General features: G+C 42.2%; 1 protein-coding gene across 1 annotated transcript; it reads left to right on the forward strand.

Annotated features, from left to right (window-relative positions):
- Positions 1-210: 210 nt before the first annotated feature.
- Positions 211-22,055, forward strand: SLC30A8 (solute carrier family 30 (zinc transporter), member 8). The gene is made up of 8 exons (XM_009881026.1): positions 211-290; positions 8,619-8,823; positions 12,724-12,862; positions 16,774-16,927; positions 17,443-17,632; positions 18,030-18,135; positions 20,753-20,887; positions 21,910-22,055. Exons 1-8 carry the CDS (start codon positions 211-213, stop codon positions 22,053-22,055), a joined length of 1,155 nt encoding a protein of 384 aa, XP_009879328.1.
- Positions 22,056-22,506: the final 451 nt, after the last annotated feature.

Below are 22,506 nucleotides of genomic sequence, written 5' to 3' on the forward strand. Positions count from 1 at the left end.
CTGTTTGGCATGTTAGTGACGCCACCAGTGCTAGGAAAGCAGCTTTCTCTCGCAGTGGGTTTATTGAGAAGATTATTAAAACCTTTTCATTTAAAAACATTTGGCAGAGACTTCCACATAAGTTGGGAGGATATTTTTGCCCACATCCACTTCCAACAGAAAAAGGAGAGTTTAAGGGGGAAAAAAAGAAAAACCCCACCGGCTTTCCTGATGGCTGCCAAAAAGGGTCTTGAAAGAGCTTGCCTTGTGAGTGAGAGGGACACCAAGAAGTACTCCTTGGCCCTCGACAGGTAACACAGCTCTGTTTCCTTCCCTGCCATTGCTTTTGTCTCTGAGAACAATACGAGATCACCAATGTGCTGATGGGCTGCTGAAGTCAAAGTACGGGAGTTTCACAGTGCGTGCAGCGAGTATCTTTCACTACTTTCAAAATGTTTTGTTTGATTTTTTCCTTCCCAAACTTTCTTATTAAATATTTGATGCATTTACTTGACAGCAGCCTGATGTGTCTGCATCTGTGATGGATTGAACCAATCTACTCTTGAAGCAAGTGTCTCCTGCTATGTATTTTATAAGCTTAGTAGATTTATTGTAGGATGCAAAACCTCATGGATTATGCTGCAATTTTAGGCTGAATTATAATAGTGCTATTGACACCATGTTTGATTCAAGGCTCCTTCATGCTTGAATGTCTAAATAATCTATTCGTTGTGAAAGGAATGTGATGCTATTAAGGACTTGATCCTGCAAAACTTTATTCATGTGGATAGCCTATCAGACTTGAAGCTGATGTACCTCTCGTGTGCCAGAGGTCCTGTGAGTAAATGCTTGCTCAAGTGAGGAAAGACCCTCTGAAAACATATGATATGCTGTAGCTTGGGTTAAAAAATGAGTATAAATGTCTATCAGAAAACAGTTTTGCAGTCAAACTTATTTTCATTCTTCCCCTTGACTCAGACCGGAGAGTATTTTTAAAAGAAAATAGCTGCTCAGTTACAGCTTAGCACCTCTTGACATTTCCATTATCTCATTGGTTTTCAGGTTATTTATTGCTTGGCTCTCTTAAAACGCGTGGGACAGAAACTTGGCGTAAACACTGTCAGTTCAAATGGAAATCTGTCTCTCCATGTTCTTATACTGGGGTCACTGCCATCATATTTTGGTTATTTGAGTGTCTGGGTTATTATTTAAATATTATTACATGGCTCCATAAATATACATGGCACTGTCCAAAATGACTTTTGCGGTAATATTTTTATTCTAAAAAGATCCCGTGTAATTCTGCTATTCGTTTTAGTTACTGAAGTCTCTCAGATCCTTTTTTGATAGTTTGCAATTTTGTGGGCACAGCTTCAGTGGTTGAGGTCCTTTGGCACCTTGCCACCTCTGGACACAAGGACATCTCTGGATGAAGCCTTTACAGGCTGTGGGAAGGATTGCCCTGAGACAGGGAGGAATTCCTCGGTTTCCCTGGATCACCGGGAACAGGGAATATCTCCTGTGAGAAGAGGGGCAGAACGCACACTGGGGGCAGTAACCCCTGGCAGCTCATCCTCCCGTCTAAGAGCTGACTCACCATCTCAAGAAGTCTCTTTCTTTCTGATAATTATTTCTTAATTTAGGTTTGAAGTTAGTCGGGGTGAATATTGATATTGATTGCTGCAGATGTGCCCAACAGCCCTCAGAGCTTGAGGACCAGTCCCAGGAGGGCTCCATAGCAGAGGTCCTGAGATGGCTGAGTTACTCCCGTGGTAACACAGCTCCCCAAGGAGGAGGAGGACTTGTCATTCAGGCCTGTGGCTTTTGTGCTGCACCCCCTTTCGGCTTTTCTTGCCAGGTGAAATTTGATTAACTGCGCGACCTAATGACTCTGTTCCAGCAATAACCAGAAAGAGGGGCTGAGAGCCAGGGTCTCCCTCCATTGGAAAGAGCTGGCAGCTTGGGGGAAGCCCTCGCCCTGCTCCCCCTGGTAGCCCAGTGACCCGGGGTGCCAGCCTGGGGGCCAGAGCCAGCCCACCGGGGGAGCCAGCGTGGGGGGGGATGCAGCCCCTGCTGGGCTCGGGCTTGCACAGACCCGCTGCGTGCACAGCTTCAGGTGTCTTAAGCCGATCAGTAGCAATAAGCTCATCTTAGCCTTTGGTATAAATTACCACATTTTTCCGTTCCCTGTGTGTAGGCTTAATGAACAGCTCTAATGCTTTCAACAGAATTTATTTTGCACACAGATTGCCTATTTCTCTGCCATCCCCCAGCCTCTTTCTTTTCAATAAATGCCATTATTACAATACACAGGGAACAATACTGTTTTTATCTTAACCGTGTGAGTAGGAAGTCTGAATACAGGCCCCATTCCCTGCACACAAGGCTGTGGGGGAGAGTGTTTTGTACGTGTCAAGCTGGTCTAGAGTCACTAGTGGGTTTGGATGCATTGAGGTCTCCCATGCCAAACTTGAAATGCTTACAAGGGGGTGGGCTTTAACAGAGCTCCCTGAAAATAAGGTCATCTGTAGGCTTGTAGGATAATTCAGATTGGAAGGACTTCAGGAGGTCATCCCCATACACAACAGAAAGCAGCTCTTGCCACAGATTGCAGTACCTAGTCTTGAAAAAAATCTTTCAAGATGGAGACTGCACGACCTATCTGGGCAATCTGCTCCAGTACTGAATTATCCTCACAGTCAATTTTTTCCCCCTTTAAATTCAGTCTGAACATCTATTTTTTTAATTTATGAACATTGTCCTCATCCTTACTCCATGCACAGCAATAAAGCTCCGTCTTCTCAATAACCTCCTCAAAAATATTGGCAGGTTGTTGTTAGGTGCCCCTGAAGCCACACCTTCTCTAGGCTGGACAAGTCCAGTTCCCCCAGGGCAAGTGCTCTAGACCTCAAACATCCTGGTGGCCCTGTGCTGAACCTGTGCCAGTTTATTGATCTCTCCTGTGCTGCAGACTCCAGAACTGGACCATATATTCTAGATGTGGTCTCAGAAGTCTGTCCCAGGTGCAGGACTTTGCATTCATCCTTGCTGAATTTTGTAAGGCCCCCATTGGCCCCTTCCTCCAGCCTGCCTATGGCAACCTTGCCCTCCAATGTACCAGCTGTGCCCTCGGCTTGGCATCATCTGCCAAGTTGGTCAGGGTGCACTCCACCTCCTACTCCAGGTAATGGACGCAGATATTACACAGGACTGGTCTCAGGATAGGATACTCCTTCTCACCAGCCTCCAGGAAGGGTATGAACCATAATCATAACAGAGTCTGAAGGTGAGCACTCAGAACCTCCTGCCTTATGCAAAAATGCTGCCTGTAGGGAATATCAACTGAGATTCGTATCATCTCTCTTTAACTTAGGTCTGAACTTGTTGTCTAAGTGAGTTTTCTACAGCCTTTGTACAGTCAGTTAGTGGTGCTAAAGGATAAATTCTTCAGATAATGAATCATTTGTTATGTTATTTTTTATTTGTTATCACCTGTCTAGTGATCTAGATAACCATTTATCAAAGACTAGGGAACGTCTTGACCCAGTTTCTGAAGTTTCCATGAATGAAGACAGGCCAGATGACTTTATTCCTCGCTGACAATAGGTCAGTGTAATATTGACCAGAAATATTCAATATCTCACTTCATAAATCAGTGGATTTGCATTAGATTGTACCAACTACACTGTGAACTAGATTTTGGCTTAAGCCAGCATGTATTTCTGGATTTCTGATCATGTTCTTTATATGTTATTATAGTGTGATTTTGAATACCATCACACAAGTGAAACTCGAGGCTTCTAGTCTCAAGGTTTATGTTTTAATTTTGTCTCTGTGATCAGCGACAAGAAAAAAAAAGGGGAGGGGGTAATGTTGAAAGATGTGTAAAAACCTTAGGGCTTGTCTTCATGTAAAAGCTTTTAACACAGGGCATTAACGTGGCCTGTAGTTATTCTTATCTTTCAGTGAAGCCTTAGGCTTGTAATTGATTCCTGTCTGCCAGGCTCATACCAGTAGGCAAAAAGTTTGAAGTGAGCCTGGGAGATGATTTCTTCGGGTGGAGATTGATTTTCTACAATAAGCATATAGGGAAAGTTTTCTTCTTTTTCTGCCTTCCTTCAGGCGATATGAAAATTCTTATGCGATCAAAGAGTCCTCATCAAATAAAGGCTTTTCACCACTCCTTGTGCTTTGCAGAAGTCAATGCTCAGGAAAACTTTAGGTGTTTCTTGTGACTTCTGAAGGGTTTTAGCTATGGGCCCTGTCGTTATGTGTCCTTTGTACTGGCTTGCGAGCTGGCCCCAGAAGCATGCAGGATCTTAGGGGACTCAGCAAAACCCATCCCATTGCTTTTGCCCTCACGTTAGGTGACATGAGCACCCTGTAGAAAGGACTGTGTCTTCCCAGTACTGGCCATACACCGTCTCCATTATGCCCACTTCATCTTGGAAAGAAAATTAGAACTGAGATAGTAAGAGGTATGAAACAGAAACTAAATAACTAGGACACCAGCTCAGGAAATTGATGGTTCAGGGGTACAACAATGATACATAAAATCATGAATGATGTGATGAAGGTAAACAGGGAATGGTCATTCATTATTTCTAATAGTACAAGAACTAATTACAATACCAGGCAGACAGCTTAGGAGTAACAAAGGATGAATTATTTTTACACAAATCATAATTAAACTGTGGAACTCAACACTTTCAAGTCAGCCAGGTTCATGGAAGAAAGATCTGTAAAAGGCTATTAGACACAGGCTCTGGTTCAGCCACCTCCCAGACCCCAGATTTGTGCAAATGGGGAGCAGTACCGCTCTGGACACGTTCCTTTCTTGCACTTTATCCTTATGTATCCCCTCACACACATAACAGCATTTGGATACTGGGCTACCTGCACCTTCGGTCGGTGCAGCTATTGTTGTACTGTTATGCAGAAGGAAATTGATTCCCAATATATTTATGCATACCTGGCCAGGCCCTCAAAATGAGACTAAATAAAACAACCATAGGACAATTTCCCATCTAGTAGACTTCTAAATGTATGCAAATATATAATTATTTGCCTTTGTTTTGTGCCCACAATAGAGAAAAGGAGAATCTGGCCGGCCAGGCTATAAGCAAGGTCTTAAACAACTTGGAAATACTCAAGATTGGTACATCAGTTGAAATCGGAGTGGTGCCAGAATAAGGGAGGTGGCTGACTTTGATAGATTTTTCTCTGAAGGTAGTTTCATTATCCTTTCAGACACCAAAATTACTATTTTCCCTTGTGAAGGAGATGATCTCCTGTGGGAAGTGCAGTGATTCCACATTTTGCTCTTTTGACTGGTGATCTCATAATGGTCTAGGAGGACAGCAATTATTCCCATCAGTCTGCAGATCAAGGCACCCAACAGATCAAGTGAAAACAAACAAAAGGAAGTTGTAATCAAAAGCTCGTGCTAATGATTTGTATGGAATCTGCAATATGTATTAATATTTTGTCCTTCCCCCCTTCCGGGCATGACTCAGTAGGAGCCTTTCTGTGCCATTCCCCCAACTATCTTTTTTACAAAGGAAAGAGAATTTGAAATGGAGAAAAGATGATTTTTTAATCTGGGACTCTGCTTGCAGTGCGCTGGTGCAGAGATGTAGCTCAAAGCCTACATCTTGCTCTAACACACTCAGAAGGGGTTTATGGTTTGACAGAGCTGATCTCTGCACCTTAAGCTTTTGATTCACACATTTATAAAACTGTCTCTTAGATTCTTTTAATTAGTGGCAGGCAGCTCTTGGAAAAAAAAAAAAAATGGTTACGTGGGGGAGCTGGCAGGAGTCTTCCTAACTCATCGGGCCGGATGCTGCTCTGCGAGTTCAAAGGAAGCAGCGAATGCTCGCCACCTCTGACAACCGGGCCACTTTTATTTAGGTACCCTTTAGACAGAAAAATGTGACATTTGTGGGTTTATGCTGTCTCTGTTTGCTTTTGCATCTGTTCAACAAGATCTGTGGACAGTGCTCTCCTACCCCTCAGTGGTACTCTGAGGTTTTGTTAGCTGATGGAGAGACTTGAAGATTAAAAAAGGAGAGGGATCACAAAGCGACCTATTTTGTTAACAGCAAGGAAAGGATTCAGTGGCTCAGAAATCTGCAGGAGTAATTTTGGCATCCCTACCCTGACAGGCTGTTGAGCTGATCATGACTCATGTCGTTAAGATGATTTTAAAGTTCAATGCCAACTGATGAAAATTGAGTTAGAGGGAAATTAATTTTACATGCAAAACTATAGAAAAGCATTGGAAGTTAACTCCAGAGAGGGATCACAAGAAAAAAAAACAAACTTGCATGCCCTGATCTCCAGTGGGAGAACTACAGTATTTTATTCAGCCACCTGGAAGGAATCAATTTGTGGTACCTTCTGAGTCTAATTCATCAGGACAATATTGTACCTCAGTGACACAGGGCACACAAAGAGTCTGATGAATGTAAAAATAAAGGACTGGTGAAGGACTGGCTAGCGGGGACGCTGGCTGCCAGATGAGCAGTCAATTCCCCAGACAGGGATAATAAAGGAAAACATTAACAAAAGGACTAAGAAAACTCATTGTCTCCAGGCATCGGGCAGTACATCTGACCAGTTGCTCTTTCATACAAGATTGTCACGTACGGGAGGAACCGGTCGCCTCTGCTGAGCAAACAAAGGCCACATGCTGACCTGGCTGGGAAACAAGCTGACTCAGGGGAACATGTTGCATCCTTGGAACATCTCAATAATATTTACAAACCCAAATCCACCCTAGTTATCTACGGTTACGTGGTTTGGCTGCCAAGGTGGGTCAGCTCTTCTCTTTTTGCCAGTTCCTCTGCGGTGCTGATGAACACAACGAAGGGCTGAGGCGTTCACAGCTCTGCGGCTGCCGTTGCCTCCCACCCATCGGTGGGGTGCAGGCTGCGGGGTGCCTGGCAGGACTTCAGACCCACTGAGCAGCTGCAGCCCCCTCAGGCTGCCCAAAAAGGCAGCTGGAAAAAAGCTTGTGATTTCAGTGTGATTTTTTTTCCTTGACATCAGCTACTGCAGATTGGCCGCCATTGGCATGATTTCTTTCCAGCAAGATTTTAGACATCTTGACACTTCCATAAACAGTGCAGAAATGCTACAGAAAGTCACCAAAATCCATGTACTTCCCTGAGCATAGGTCTTTCCACAACTGAAGAAACAACTCTTCCTGGTCCCAAAGGAAAGTCCTTAGTCAGAATGGGGAAAAGAGGGGCAACGGGGAAAGGGGAATGGGGAACTGGGGGCAGCTAAGCCCAGCCCCACATCATGCCACCAGGCTAATTTCAGACTCAGAAACAGCAGAGGAGTTAGCTGGATGCCAGATAAGCTTGCGGACTATGGTCCTGTGCGCACAGACAGCAAATAGCTGTTATGCGTGGTTACATGGATGTTACGTACGTGCATCTGGGCAGAATTCACCTTTTGATGCCACAGTGTTCTCCTACAAGCCTCAGTACACGGCAGGGGGTGTTTTACCCATGGGGGTATCACATTAGGAGCAGCTATGGGAATAAATGTTGTATCTGGAGAGACATAATGGTTTTCAGTCGAGCCTCCTGGGACAGGGGTTAGGGTGGTTTTTTTTGCCATTTGGGCTCTTCTCAGTTGAAAGGTAAGGAGGAGGGAATGTCCCTGCTTATCAAACCACCTTGGGGCCTCCACTGCGGGAGTCTCTGGGCTGCTCTAGCGAAAGCACCAGATGTCATGGTCATCCCACAGCTCCCACAGTTGCGATACAATGTGCTCGGCCCCGGACCCCTCTACCACCACTGCCATCCCATAGTCCCTATTCAGGAGCCCTGAGAAGGACAGCACTAAGGGCTTGTGGCAGAGCAGATTTGGTTGGGAAATCACCTTGTGATGGAGCAATATTCAAAGAGCCACTTCTGCTGAACTTCTCATCTTTCTATGATGTCAGTGGCACAAAGGCATCAGCATACTATGAATAATTGATTTCTTTGATTTTTTAAGTGCTTTTGAAAATTTTGGGCTAATAGTTTCTATGCTCAGGCCTTGCTGGAAGATTGATAGTTTTTGTACATATGTGGAAATTTGAGATAAAATAGTTCTGCACGCAAAGGGAGGAGAGAAGTATCTTTAGTCAATTATATTTGAGAAAAAGAAGATTGATTTATTTATTTATTATATAATATAATTTATTTGTTTATTTATAATTCATTTAACAGTCTTCCTGACAAAGCCGTTGGGAATAAAAACCTGAAATTACCCACAGAATTGTCCCCATGCTATGCTGAGTTTGGTTACTATTTGCATAAGGTACGACTTTTTTGAAAATCATGCAGTGTGCATAAAATACACAGCCTAAGAAAGTCACCCTGTGCTTCATAAACTGCTAAATGATGTAGGAGAGCCCAGAGAGCTGGGAAACACAGCCAGAGCAGTCATTTCATGTGCAGCTCCCTCCCGCAGAGCCCCGCTTGCGCGAGCAAGCCTCTTCTATGACCTGCTCTGCTGTTCCTGACGCTGCTTTTATCCTTTGAAAGCATTAATTACATAGTTTCTGGGGCTGCAGGGCTAGATGCCCAAATAACCAGGGTTTTTCTTTTTTTAACCTTCTGTTTCTTTCAATCCCGAAGGATGAGCCGGCATCAGAAGAATTTAAATGAAGAGAGGCAGCAGCAGGAAGCAGAAGCTACTGAGGCTAATCCAGAGTATCACTGTCACGGCTACTCGCAGGCCTACGAGAACAGAAAAAGGGAGCAGCATCAAGCCAGGAGGAAGCTCTGTGTAGCATCAGTAATTTGCATCTTCTTCATGATTGCTGAGATTACAGGGGAGTATGTTTGCTCAAAGAGAGCTCAGTTTGGTGCCCAGCACATGCCCTTCTGCGCCTGCTCTGGGTGCAGTGACCCATGACACACAGAGGTGAACCCACCTGGGATAAAATAACTCTCCTTTCTCCCCAGTCTTTAAAAGAATTGTGGTTTTGATTTTTTTTTTTTTTAAAGTGAAATTATCAAAATATTTTCATATATTCATTTAAGGATTGCATCTGGGTAGGAATAAAAGGATCAGTTAATGGTTTTAACAGTTCTTCCAGGTCTTTAAGGTTGGCTAAAAGTGGCTAGCATATCTTAGCATCGTGTCACAAAAGGTTTCTAATAAATTGGGTTAGTTTTTTTGGAAAAGATTAAAAGATTTTACATGTTTATCCAGGCCAATGAAGCCTTAGCGCTGATGAAGGCTGCTAGCAGCAGGATCTGATACTAAATCAGCCTTTACAAAATCCAGGGAAATCCAGGGCCAGATTCACCATCTGCTTTTCTTCAGTTAAGTCAATGTATTTATACCAGGGCACGTTTATCTTTTAAATTGGCCTGCTGGTGTGTCCCTGGATCAATGGAAGATTATTCCCCTGTCTAATTAGCCTTCACTTCTGGACGCATCCTACAATATCCAATATAAGTTTTTGGCTCGCTCATAGAGCGTTAGCTTTCGTTTTGTCCCACCGATCTGCTCTCTGCATGCCTTCTGTGATATTTATACCGACCTGATAATTCCTGGCTCTTTAATTTCCCTTTCTCTGCTGTGAGGTGAGGTATGGTAAGACATGGGGAACCCCACAGGCTTTTGCCACATGCACCCCAGGGGATGAAACAAAAATAAGCCAGGAATACCTCTGAAACCCTTATTTTCCCTGTATCTCAGGACCCCCGTGAAAATGAAAGAGAAGGGTTTTGTCTTCCCCACAGGTGAGAAGTGGAGGCAATGAAAGAGCCGCTGCATTTCTGCCTTCTCCCCTGGCTGCCAAATCCAGCAGGGACTTCTCCAACTCTTCCCTCCCACGCACTTCATCTGTGTGATGAAGCCCTCTTGGTTGTAGGTCACGTGCATTTCCCCCATGAAAACCAGTGCGTACCACTGATCTCCATGCAATCATTTCCAGTGCCAGAAGTAACGCGTTATTAACAAAACCGTATAATCAGTAGGCTTAAGTTTGGTGAATGCAGCAATGCTAGAGGATAATTGGAAGGACAGATGATATGTTAACTAAATGTTTCATTTTGCTTAATGAATCACACAGCTTTTTTGCAGTGACAGCTTAAGTAACAGGCTTGAAGACCATTTTGCTTCAGACCATTAAACTTTGACAAACCAGTTATTAACTGCAGTTACAGACAGCAGTCTATAGAGATTTTTGTAATTATGAACCATATATCTAATTTTTTTAATCACTCGGCTAGACAGCCTGTGCCTGATGATTGACCATTGGGTGACTGACAATTTCTACTGCTTTGTGGTATACAAAGCTATAAACATCCATTGTGGGTAATTGTAAGTCATAAAGGCCACTTGTTGGAATTATTGATACAAACCAATAAAAGCCTATAACTATTACACAGGCTTTGCTCTTGAAAATAAAAAGCATGTTCCCCTTCCTTCTCCTTTTAAGGGCAAACAGCTTCCGTGGGCATTATTATGCTAAACAGAAGAAACAAAGCTGCATCACTCTCAAAGAGCTTGAAAAGTTGTGCTTCTTTGAATCCCTAGATCTTTCCTGCGATATTTTTGCTCAAACCATCTGTGCTGGCCCTTACTGCTCTCCCAAAAGGGCCACTGTTGGCTGAGCCTGATACACCAACTGTCTCAGAAAGACAATTATCTTCTGTTCTTCTAATGCAGATCCATCACAATCTCTATAGATTTGGAGGTATCAGTCAAACTGATGACACCCTATGTACAGCTCTGATATAAAAGTGCTTTCCAAGGATTTTTAGCACCTAAGGACCAAATACGGATTTCAAAGTCCTTTATTTCTATTTGGGCTCTAGAAAGAGAGACAAACACCGCGTGTGTCCTCATGTCAAAAAGGGACATAAAGACTTGACCAGGTTGCTAAGATAAGCAGACTGAGATCTCAGAAACTCACCCAAGGCATTAGTTGTGCCAGCAATACATAAAATAATAATTTGCCAACATTTTTCAAAGACAGCAGGCTAGAAGGAAGCTTTTGTAATGCTGTCCCACAGAACATGGAAATACAGTATCTAAAATGCAATAGGGTTTTTCAGGCAGCTTGTGCTCTACATATTTGTTTGCTGAGAGATAGCTGTTGCCTTGGTTGTTAACATCTGTGCATTGTCAGACAAGCCTGCTTCCCTCTGCTATGCAAAATTGCTTCCCACTTGGGAAACAATTACCCTGCAAACAGTGAAAGTCTGGGAGCTGTGTCATGACCAAAAAGTATATGTGCATTTACACCTGCTCATGGTCTGGGAAATCCCCATTCTGTTGAATTTTTCATTTTATTGCAAGGAATGAGATGCCCCCAAATTCTGCAGCCATGCCTGCTCCCTTTTGGGAAGTAACTTTCAGGTAGCTGTAAATGGGATGTATAGGGAGGAAACAGAAAAAAATAATATATGCCCTATATGTGCAATATACATTCTCCTGCAGTGACAAACCATACAGTATTAGATATTCTAATCTAAAATCTGTATATGGAAGGAAATTAAACAGACAGTCCATCCTGCTGGCATGAAGACTTTCCATCTATAAGGAAACAAGAGATATGTCTACTTGTCCCTTTGTCAGTGGTGTCTTGCCAAAGGCTTGAATGAGGCATTTTAAGGTGTTTTTCGGGATTCATTGATTCTCATATGGGCTGTGGTCAGGAGGAACAGGTGAGCTGAAATTAATTAAATGATTGAAGAAGGATGGAAACATATTGCCAAATGCAGAAACTAGATGTTTTGGCTCTGGTACTTCACATTTCCATTTTTCTATGTTTTCACTCTGATTAAGATTCCCCTGCTATAACAAGTTGGCAGGACAGCTTCCTGCCTGTGATCCTTTTCTTCTCCTGCAGCCACTGGCAGCTGGGGTAGTTTAGAGAACTCTTTTAGTTTCTTTGGATTTCCCGTTCCCTGAGACATGGTTAGAAGAATTTGGCAAAATAATTTTTGGCTTACTGGGTAAAGGAAATGTGATTTCAGATAGCCTAAAATGGTTTGGGTTTTTTTCAGAATTCACATGAAATCAAAACCCCCAAAAGTAAATGACATTCAGCCACATTTTTCCAGCTCTAGCAGGGAAATCAAATCATGCATTACAGATGCAAAATGGTAGATTAATCCCGCAAACAGAACATTTTTCTCTATGCACTCACCAAAATTGTCGGTTGTTTATTACAGCTCTTGTAGTGGGACCGTTCCTTTCACTCTTGTTTCAGTGTTGCCTGTGACAAATAAACAGTTGGGCATCCAGCCATCTGAAAGTCAGGAATAACATGCCTATTTTCCTATATCAAATAGGAAATAAATCTTATAGGTTAAGTCTCTGCGTTTTTGTGCATACATAAAGATATCAGTGTTCTGTGAAGACATAGTGGGAGGATACCAGAGATGTGATCCCTAATACTGCTTTTCGCCAAGAAATCTGATACTGAAATAGACACAGTAAAACAATCCAACAGTAATAAAACCACAACACTAATGTATCATAACTCTTATTGTCCTTAGGACTCTTTTTCAGACAAAGAAAATTACCTTATTTCTTTCTATTACTTACTTTCACTGCATGAATGAAACTATCTTTGAAGAGCTTTGCGTCATGTCTATGATGACTGAAAATTGAATTTTCCCTTTGATTCAGAGCAAAGCAGGTCTCTAGTTTGATCTGGTCAACTCAAACTTCTGACCAGAGTCATGATACAGACACATGTTTCACACAGGTGGGCAGATCGCCGGGAGCCTGGCGGTGATCACTGATGCCGCACACATCCTGGTGGACCTGACAAGCTTCCTCATCAGCCTCTTCTCGCTGTGGCTTGCCTCCAAACCTCCCACCAAGCAGCTAACTTTTGGGTGGCACCGAGCAGGTAGCAAAAGTGTCATAGCATGAACACATGGAATGGGAAAGGGGAGTCATAATAGCCAGGCATTGGAAGGTGTGCTGATGTTCAACATAGGTCTGCAGGTATTTAGAGGTAGTGCAGTAATGTTCTCAAAGACCCCAGGACACGTGACAAACCGAGCAATCCAGTGAGCTTCAAAGAAGTAAAGAGCACAGGCATCTCTTATCTACAAATGTGTCTTCCAGTTCATGATTTAATATAGTTTTGGGCTGGTGCTGGCTTTGGCTGAGATAATAGCAACTTCTCTCAGTGACTTGAGTGTGAGGAGGACTGATTCCTCAATCTGCTATGAAACAGAGGTTTCTATAAAAGCAGCAATACCCACAAAAATTAGGGTTTTTCTCCATTTATAGGATGATAACATATATATCATATATAATGTTAAATGTATTATATAACAACAATGTTATATTTCTAGAAAAATGATATTTAATATTTACCATTTTCTAAATCCTCTCCCTGCATACCTCCTTCTCACTGTTGGTTTTTGCCAGATGGAAGCTCTGGTAGGTTTTGAAAGTTCTCTGTCCTCAACCAAAGTCAACGTATTTACAGATGACACCTAATACCAAAAGCCTTACAGTCAAACACAAGTGCTTTTACAAAAGACAAGACACCACCAAAATATTAACTATGAGAAAATTTTTCTGGGGGTATGATTCTGCTCAAGATTTAGACACCTACATTTCAATGTCTACACATAAGTGACCACAAATAAGAACAGGGTCCAAGTTTCTGATACATTCAACAGAAATCTAGGCTCCATTCAGCTGCCTAAACATAGAGATCAAGTGCTGCATCACCAGGGTGTCTGGGACTTACACATGGGAATGGCAGCTGTGGCATGAAATGCACAGGAGACTGTGGCACAAGACACCAAGCACAAGACCAGGGCATCTCAAATGCCACCACACACTTGTAGTTAAGAAATAAGGATGTGTTTCCAGTCAGTCAATGGAGCAGGGAGCTGTGTGAATCACCATTGATTTGGTGTCCGTTGTCCACAATGGGAGCTTAGACACCAAGCTTACACCTGCATGTAGACATTTTAATTTAGTTGCCTCATTCTGGAAAGTAATCCCATGCTGGGTGTCTTACAGCTCAGTTTAGTTGCTCATATGTAAGGAATTGGTGTTATTTCAAATGTCCTAGTGGGTTCCACAGTCTCCAGTTGCCACTCTAGAAGGCTACGAGTCATCCATACATATTGTGTGAAGTTATACATGGAGGTGTCAGTGTATCTTAAACGGCTCTAGACACCTACACACCTGAACTGAGGACTCAGATGACAAAAGCTTTAAGGATGTTCAATACAAAGGTCCAGAAGCAGCTTCTGACTCAGAATGTCTGCAGGCTAAGGTTGCCTGTAGTTGCAGAACATACCAGAGAAGACATATGCCATACTCATCCTGTCTTTATATCACTCCCTAAGTATATTCTAATACTCTGCTGGAAACAGGCTGCTGGGTGAGGGGGAGGTTTAGTATGACTGAAGCGTGGCTGATGTTATGTTGCCAACACACAGCTGAATTTTGCAGCCTTAGCAAACTACTACTTACCATCAGTGGATCCCTAATTACTTCTTGTGTTTATGCTCTCTTAGCCCAGGAACAAAGGAAAGTGAAAGAGAGACTTCTGTCTTGCTGACGAGATGGCAGGCAGGTTCAGCCACCTCATGCAACTTTATCAACAGTCTGTGTCAGATTTATTAGGGTTTTGTCATTGCAATGCAGAACTTCAAAACCAATCTTTTATTGCCTTTTTATCCTGGTAGCAAAGAGAGCCCTGCATCGAATGCCAGTGGCTATTTAATTGCATTCCCTGACAGTTACCCTGTTTCTTGCTTATTTTCCCAGCTGTATTTCCAGTTTAATATGCAGGTGGGTGCCTTAACAGAGTAGCTGAGGGCAGTCAGGTGGGTGGCAGAGCCTCTGTGTGCTGACTACCAAAGTCTCGCAGCTGCAGCCCTCCATGACACTGGAAGCTGTTTTTTCACTGCTTTTCACAGACTGATAGATAGGGTTTCTCATGCAAAGACTGTGTATGACAGGGCCTGGATTTAGCAGGAGCCGTCTGAATGCTTCCTGTCTCCTAAGCCAGAACCAGGCAGCAGAATCAGTCAAGACAGCAGTTCAACACAGTCCTTTGGGTCTGCAGCTGCTTTCCGCAACATGACTAGAAGCATAACATTGAGGGAGACTGATAGTGTGAGCCAGACCTACTTCCAGGTAGGAGAGCTCTCTTCAACCTCAATTTCTTTTTCTCTGGTATGATAGTTTCCCAAACAGTCCTATACTCTTGTTTGCTGTGCTCTGTTAGCGCTAGTAGTTCTGAAGAAACATAACTGAGAACATCTTGAGTAAAACATTTAGTACTTTTGAAGTGGACTGCAAGCTTAGCTAAACTTTTGCTAAGATACTTCATTGAAAAGTAGTACGTATTTTCACCTATGTAGGTAAAGATGACCTCTAACATTTTCAGCTGTGAAGCATATGCGCACATGCACAAAGACATTCATGGAGGCGTTCAAAAAAGCTGTGGACTCCGTTCGTAGCAATGATAGCACAGCCACCATCGGCTGGGCCAGGCTTGCAGGGCTTCAAACTGTAACTTGCAGAAAAAAACCCCACCAGGTTTATCAGGAAATATAAACAGCATGCTTTACGTTAGCTTCTCTCTACTTTTAAGCAAAACTAGGTTTCCTTGTCAGTGTACTTTCATTCATTATTTGTCAGTTTTAGACACAATGGTTATTTTGATAAGCATCTGGAGCCTGGGCTGCTGCAAAATGTGCAAAATGTGTGACCCTCATAGATATATATCCAAAATCATAAGCTGTGTTTCAGCTGCTTTCATGAAGTGACAGTGGAGGTCTGTGCAAGTGCTTTGCTCTTTCTGGCTACCTGCTGCCTTTCACTTTACTGTGAACTTTCATTTTCCTCGGTATTGTGTCAGTTGTGCTCATAAAGAGCCACATTTACCCATTCAAGTCACATGCCACTTACTAGCCCCACATCCTATTGAAAACATGCTGCACATTGATACGAACATCCCCGGTCCTCGCCTATGGCAGTGCAATAAAAGGTGGCCTTGGGGACTGGATTTATTTGAGCCCAACTCAGAGCCAATAGAGACGAAATTAAATTTTGCTGCCCCAGGGAAAAAATAACTTCTTTGTCCTCATCACTGCTGGTGGTACAAAAATTATTTTCTGGCATTGGCAGGATGAGTCCCAGGAGAGAGGAAGGAGAGGTTTTGCTGGCAGGACCTTGTTGGGGGCTGTCACTGACTTTCTGAAGTGTGAAGTGACGAGAGGTGTGCAGAAACAAGAGAGGTTATTGGAAGGGGATTATGTCTGCCTGTGGGTTTGGGTGAGCCCTGCCTCTCTCCTTCCCTTCAACCTCTGCTCCTGTGACAAAGATAATCTTGTTGGAGAAGGAGGGCTGGTTCCTTAGGTCCTCACACTCCACTGGCAGGGCCAGGCAACTACGTAAGGTGTAAAATAATTGCTCTTTTATCCTTCTTTCCCGTTACATCTCCTTTTGCTCCTCCCCAAACTCTGCAAATGATCGTTTTAATCTCTCCAATTTCTCCAAATGTCCCATGAACTCAACACTGGAACGGTTACAAAAGTAGGAGCAAGTAGAACAGGGCTAGTCCACCAAATACACAGGGCTGCCTTGGGCAGCCACTGGATTTGCTGTGACCAGACAGGAGTTTGGCCTTTTCTTTGTGAGCATCAAGGCTGCCAACACACAAGAAGTAACTCTTCTGACTGTAAAGCTCACAAAACTGCAACCATTACCATCAACCTCTTAACATTTCTTGCATTTCTGTTATGACTCCTGTTAAAATAAGACTGTTTTAATTCCTAGAAATTCTGGGAGCTTTGATATCTATGATAATCGTTTGGATGGTGACCGGTGTGTTGACGTATTTGGCCAGCATGAGGCTGCTACACCCCGATTATGATATTGATGCTACAGTGATGCTCATTACCTCTGCTTGTGCCGTGCTTGCCAACATCCTGTAAGTTAGTTTTCCTCTCCATATAACTTTTGAACCTTGAACCTGCTGCTGTATTTCAATAAAAAAGACAGAGAGATACTGACCTCAAAAATATTTAATTTTTATGAGTTTCATGAGAATATGGAAAGGGGTAGCGAAGAGAGACCCTGCTTCTCACTGAAGGCTGCAGTTGCTCTCCTTCTTTCTGTCAGCTGTCACACTAGGAAGGGAAATTGTAAATGCACAAACTCGAGGAAAAGATTAATCTCCATCTCACTTTTATTAGATGTCAGAACATTCAAGAACTCCATAGAAAATGAGGCCTCATTAATTCCCCCGTTCACAGTCTTTTTTGTTTGTATGCAAAACACTGAAACACCTAGGAATTGTCTGCTTAGCCACTCTGAGGTTTTACTTAATGTGTTTGATTTTACTGTTCATCGTTCAGAAGTGAGAAGATTGATGACGTGTGTGACATCACCGCTTTCAGAGACGCAGTAACCCCACTGATATTTGCAGCTTTACGTCTCTTGCAGACTAAGCCTGATTCTGCACCAGACCAGCCACGGGCACAGCCATGGGGCACAAGCCAGGGAACGCATGTCGGCCCCTCTGGAAAAGGCAGCTCTGAGCAATGCCAGTCTGCGGGCAGCCTTTGTGCATGCCGTTGGAGATCTATTCCAGAGTATTAGTGTGCTAATTAGCGCACTTATCATCTTCTTTAAGGTTAGTTTTATTAGTTCACTTGCCTTCCTTGCAATTAAGGATAACAGCTATTTTCATAGCATTGTGACACTAGGCACTATGTAAATATTTTCTCTGTCTTAATGATATACACTGTAATTTAGTGAAAGACAATTATACTTATTCCTGGGAACTGAAATGACTGTTGAGAATGTAACACTTGTTTCTTAGTGTTTCAACTGCAAGGATACTTTGGTGTCTCTCCCTTTCTTCATCTGTAGTGTCTTCATTCCCTGAGGCTCCCTAACTGGCAAAGGAGGTCAGCACTCATTCTGTACTAGATGAATGGAATATATTGTTCTTTGAGATTAACTAATTAAAAATGGCAATACCCAACAATAATGAAATTAACAAATTGATATGTTCGTATTTTTTCTAGCCAGAATACAAAATAGCTGACCCAATCTGCACATTTGTGTTTTCCATCTTCGTTCTGGCAACCACCATCACCATTTTAAGGGATATTTTGATTGTATTAATGGAAGGTAGGACCTGATTCCAGAATCAATACAGTTATATTTTGGTTTTTTTTCTGTCTTTCTCCGTAATGCTTATACTCCCCGACAAAACTACAATAGCACACTTCTGTATCAGTTTCCAATATTCTCATAACTCTGATCATAGTTTAATCCTAATTACAATTTTAATCACAACTGTTTTCTACCATTGCACTAGAAGATTTATACATATGCCAGTTTTCATAAAAATATGTTTACTGGTGTTTTGCTAATGAACTCCCAATGTATTCCTAAAACTGAGTTGCTTTTTTTTGTCATATGTGTAGCATTGCTTCTTATCACCCCCTTGGCATATGGGATGTCTACTCACTTTGTTCATGGTGTAATTCTTTTACCCATGTGAAGTACAAGTCTTTGCCAAAAAAAAAAAAAAACCAAAGAAAAGAAACAGACTGTGCCTTGAACTGTGTCTGTGAAATAAGCTGAGTGCAAGAGGCAGAAGTTTAAAAGATTTTTAGTTACGCCAATCCAGAAAAGCAAGCCGATGGAGCTTTCCAGTTGCATTCAGGTGCAAGGGAATAGACAATTCTCAGCACATCAGTAGCGAGAAGAACAGGCTTAGCAATCTTTAATCCTGTCAGCTGTGGGCCTGAACATTTGATTTGCAAGGCCAAATGACTTGAGCAGTCATAGATGCATTTTTTTCCCTTCCCTACACTGAATAATATAATGCAAGCTCTTTCTCAGCTATGAACACATAAGGATTAAAGGGAAAAGTATCCTTTAATACAGTGTAGGTTTTGAATGGATACGAGTTACTCAGTGTAACTGTCTGCATGGCTATTTACTTCTCTCTCACTTTGCACCTACTTCAGTTTCAAGAAAGAAAATTTCCAATGTTGTTTTACCATAAAGCTTCATTCTAGGGTTGGTTGGCTTTCAGTGATTGTGCAATAGAGATATATTTGTTTAGAAGCGTACCTAGACAGATTGCAGCAATTAGCTGTATCTTGGCTGCCAAAAAATCAGACGATCTCTTGATTTCTGAAAAAAAAAAACAAACAGAAAAAAAACAACCAAAAATCAAACTACTGGGAAGGCCAGGCAGCCCCTGACACTCAGGAGTCTCTTTCTCAGACCAGTGATTTCCAGCTTCCATAAGCAGCGCTGATATGCGAAAATTGGCAATGTTCTGTTCCCCTCTGCAGCAAGCCCTTTTACATTGTCCTTCTGGGGAGGTCTCTGAAGCTATTCTCCTACCTCTGCAGTAACATATGCTGCCCAAAATTTTCTAAAGAGAAATCAGGTGTTGAAGCTGGTACTGGAGATGGCTCTCACCCCACGCATCCAGATTGACCTCGGGTGTCAGCCCCACAGCCTCCGCGACTATGTCATGCAGGCACTGACTGTCCCTAGTTAGGACGAGGGGTAATGGGCACAAGCTTGAACATAGGAAGTTCCATCTTAACATGAGGAGGAACTTCTTTACCTTGAGGGTAGTGGAGCACTGGAACAGGCTGCCCAGAGAGGTGGTGGAGTCTCCCACTCTGGAGACATTCAAAACCCGCCTGGACGCTGTCCTGTGCAACCTGTTGTAGGTGACCCTGCTCTGGCGTGGGGGTTGGACTAGATGGTCTCCAGAGGTCCCTTCCAACCCTGACCATTCTGTGATTCTGTGATTCTGTGATTCTGTGATTCTGTGATTCTGTCCATGGTTTTCTCTAAAGAATATGTGCATGTCAGCATCATGTTCTACTAAGTCAGTACTCCATATAGCATATCATTCTTGTAATAAACGGATAGGACAAAGCATACAACACTAAGGTCATTAACAATTACAAATAGTTATCAGTTACGGTATGAAAGACAAAATTAACTAATACTGTGCTTATCATTATTATACTTCACAACTGGTGGCATTAAAAATATTTTTCAATTTACTGATCCAAGTGAACCATGATGAACACAGATGTCCATGTGGGCACAAAGGTGCATTTCCAAACACTCATCTCTCACTACAGGGAAGAGCTGTAGTTAAATTCCTTCATCAAATCTGGATTTAGATTAAACTCTGAATTTCAAGTCACATCTCACCCTGTAACAATTGTCCTCACTCTGGCTGAGGATCATCACCATCTTCATCTTTTGTAAGAAGGAAAACAATCACTAATCTACTCATTAACTAGATCTGGGATCTAATCTCATTTAAGATTCCAGAGTCAAATAATTTAAATATTTATGTTCGTCTTTCCCTCTCCACTAAACGCGTGCTTCTCTATTGTGTAAGTGTATTGAGGACAGAATCCCTCAGAGGTGCTGAAGTGATGCCATAAAATCTGCACTCACAAAAGATGTTGGTGCAAAGCTATGACAGGATCTGGCTAAACAGCTCATTTTCCTACGTAAACCAGACCCTCAGAGTTTCTCCTAAGACACTCATGAGTCTCATTTTTCCATGGAGAAGTATAAAACAAGGGATAGGACTAAATTTCACAGTGAACTCTAGACAGGCTTTCCAAAGCATTAAGTATTTTTATTAAAATTATACATCTAACTGAATAAAGGTTCTTGATGCATTTTCCTCTAATGATCATCATTCTTATCTCTTCAAAATATTTCTCTTCCACCAATTTCTCCTTTTAAGGGACATCAAAAGGACTTCCGTATGATGCAGTGAAAGCAAGAATTTTAGCAGTTGAGAAAGTCGAGTCTGTTCACAACCTTCATCTTTGGTCTTTGACAATGAATCAAACTATTCTGTCTGCTCATGTTGCCACAGGTCAGTAAATTTCTGTAAACCGGGAGTAAGTATTCAGCTGCTGCCTAGTAAAGGTCAGTCTCTCCTGATTGGGATACAACTGACTGTATATCTGTTGCTTGTTAAAACAAATGTCATCATTTTGTTGGAATAATACCACCACCACCAACAACAAACACCCTCTGAAATCCTCCTCCCAGAAATCTTGCCAAAACACCGGGGACCTCCACTTAGCCCAAAACTTGAAAACTGCAGAGCTTGTGGAGCAAGGAAGTAAACTGCAAGATATTTTAAATAAATTATAAGAACTAGACCCAGGCTGGCTTTTTCTCACAATATCAAATAGATTTTGGAGTGGATTTGTCAAACTTGAAAACTGTTGATCCCTATAAGAAAAACTCACAGGGCAAATCTGCATTCCTGATGCATCTCTAGCAGTAAAACTATCTTTAAAACATAGCTTGGAGCATAGAGGTAACTCCAGGGAAACAGTTCATCTTTAAAAATAGTTTTTTAAAAAGTAGTCCTTATCCCTATTGACAAATTGTCCACTACCCAGATCAATTTTCCTGTTTATCTGTTTGCTTTGTACATGTTAAGGTTTATTTAAGAAAAAAATTTCACCTGTGTTTGGCCAAGAATGGGGTGAGAGGCCAAGTCCTCCATGGAGTCCCCACTTCCCAAAAAGATTGAGTCTATCGGCCACCCAAGTCACTTGGCACTATTGCTACTCCCTGACTGGATGAACTAATCTTTATTAAGTACTCCTGCTTTCCTCCAGTTTTCTGCCAAACTGAATTTCTTTGGTGATTACTCTTAGCTCAGTCCTTGCCAAAATTGCATATTCCGACCACATTTGAATGAGCAAACTTTTGCTGACATGCAGGTTCCTGAAAGGAGGATAAAAGGACAAGAAACACTTCTCAAAGCAAACTTCTTGTTAGAAGTTTGCAAATAGTTTCTGTCAGTAAGCACTTAACTCTTCTTTCAAGTATTGTATTATATTATATGCATTTTGATTATTTTCTGCTTGCTGTCTATAGCAGACACAGCGGACAGCCAGAAGATTTTGCGAGCTATTACTCAAGCCCTGTTTGAGCACTACAGCTTCCACTCCATCACCATTCAGATTGAGTCGGGAGAGGATCAGAAACGAGACTGCGTCTTCTGTCAAGAGCCCAGGGATTAAAGGGAGCAGTATGCTATGCAACATAATGATCACCCCTCTCACAGGTCAATGGAGACTATATGTGCTGGTTGTATGTAATTGATTAACAACAAATGGTAATTAACTGAACTAAAAAGCCCTGCCACTGTAAGCAGGTACCATCTACCAGGAGAGAATATGTATTAAGTCCATCCATCAGCTAGATTACCTGTCCATCAGCGGTTACTTTCAATTACAAGAGAAAGTATCTTAATTATTCTTGACTAGAGCAGCATATTGGCACTAAAACAACATTTAAGTGTGCCTGTTTGTAATCACAGGTAACAAAAAACTAATCAACCTTCAAATTACCAGCAGACCAATTATCACAAAATGTAATGAAATGTAAGTTTGGTGTTAGCAACGCTCAACGCTTACTCACGATAAAAGAGAAAAATTAAATTAGCACAAGGGATGAAGAGATGTGGGAAAG

The sequence above is a fragment of the Charadrius vociferus genome, unplaced genomic scaffold (genome assembly GCF_000708025.1).
Source record: "Charadrius vociferus isolate BGI_N301 unplaced genomic scaffold, ASM70802v2 scaffold2, whole genome shotgun sequence".
NCBI lineage: Eukaryota > Metazoa > Chordata > Aves > Charadriiformes > Charadriidae > Charadrius > Charadrius vociferus.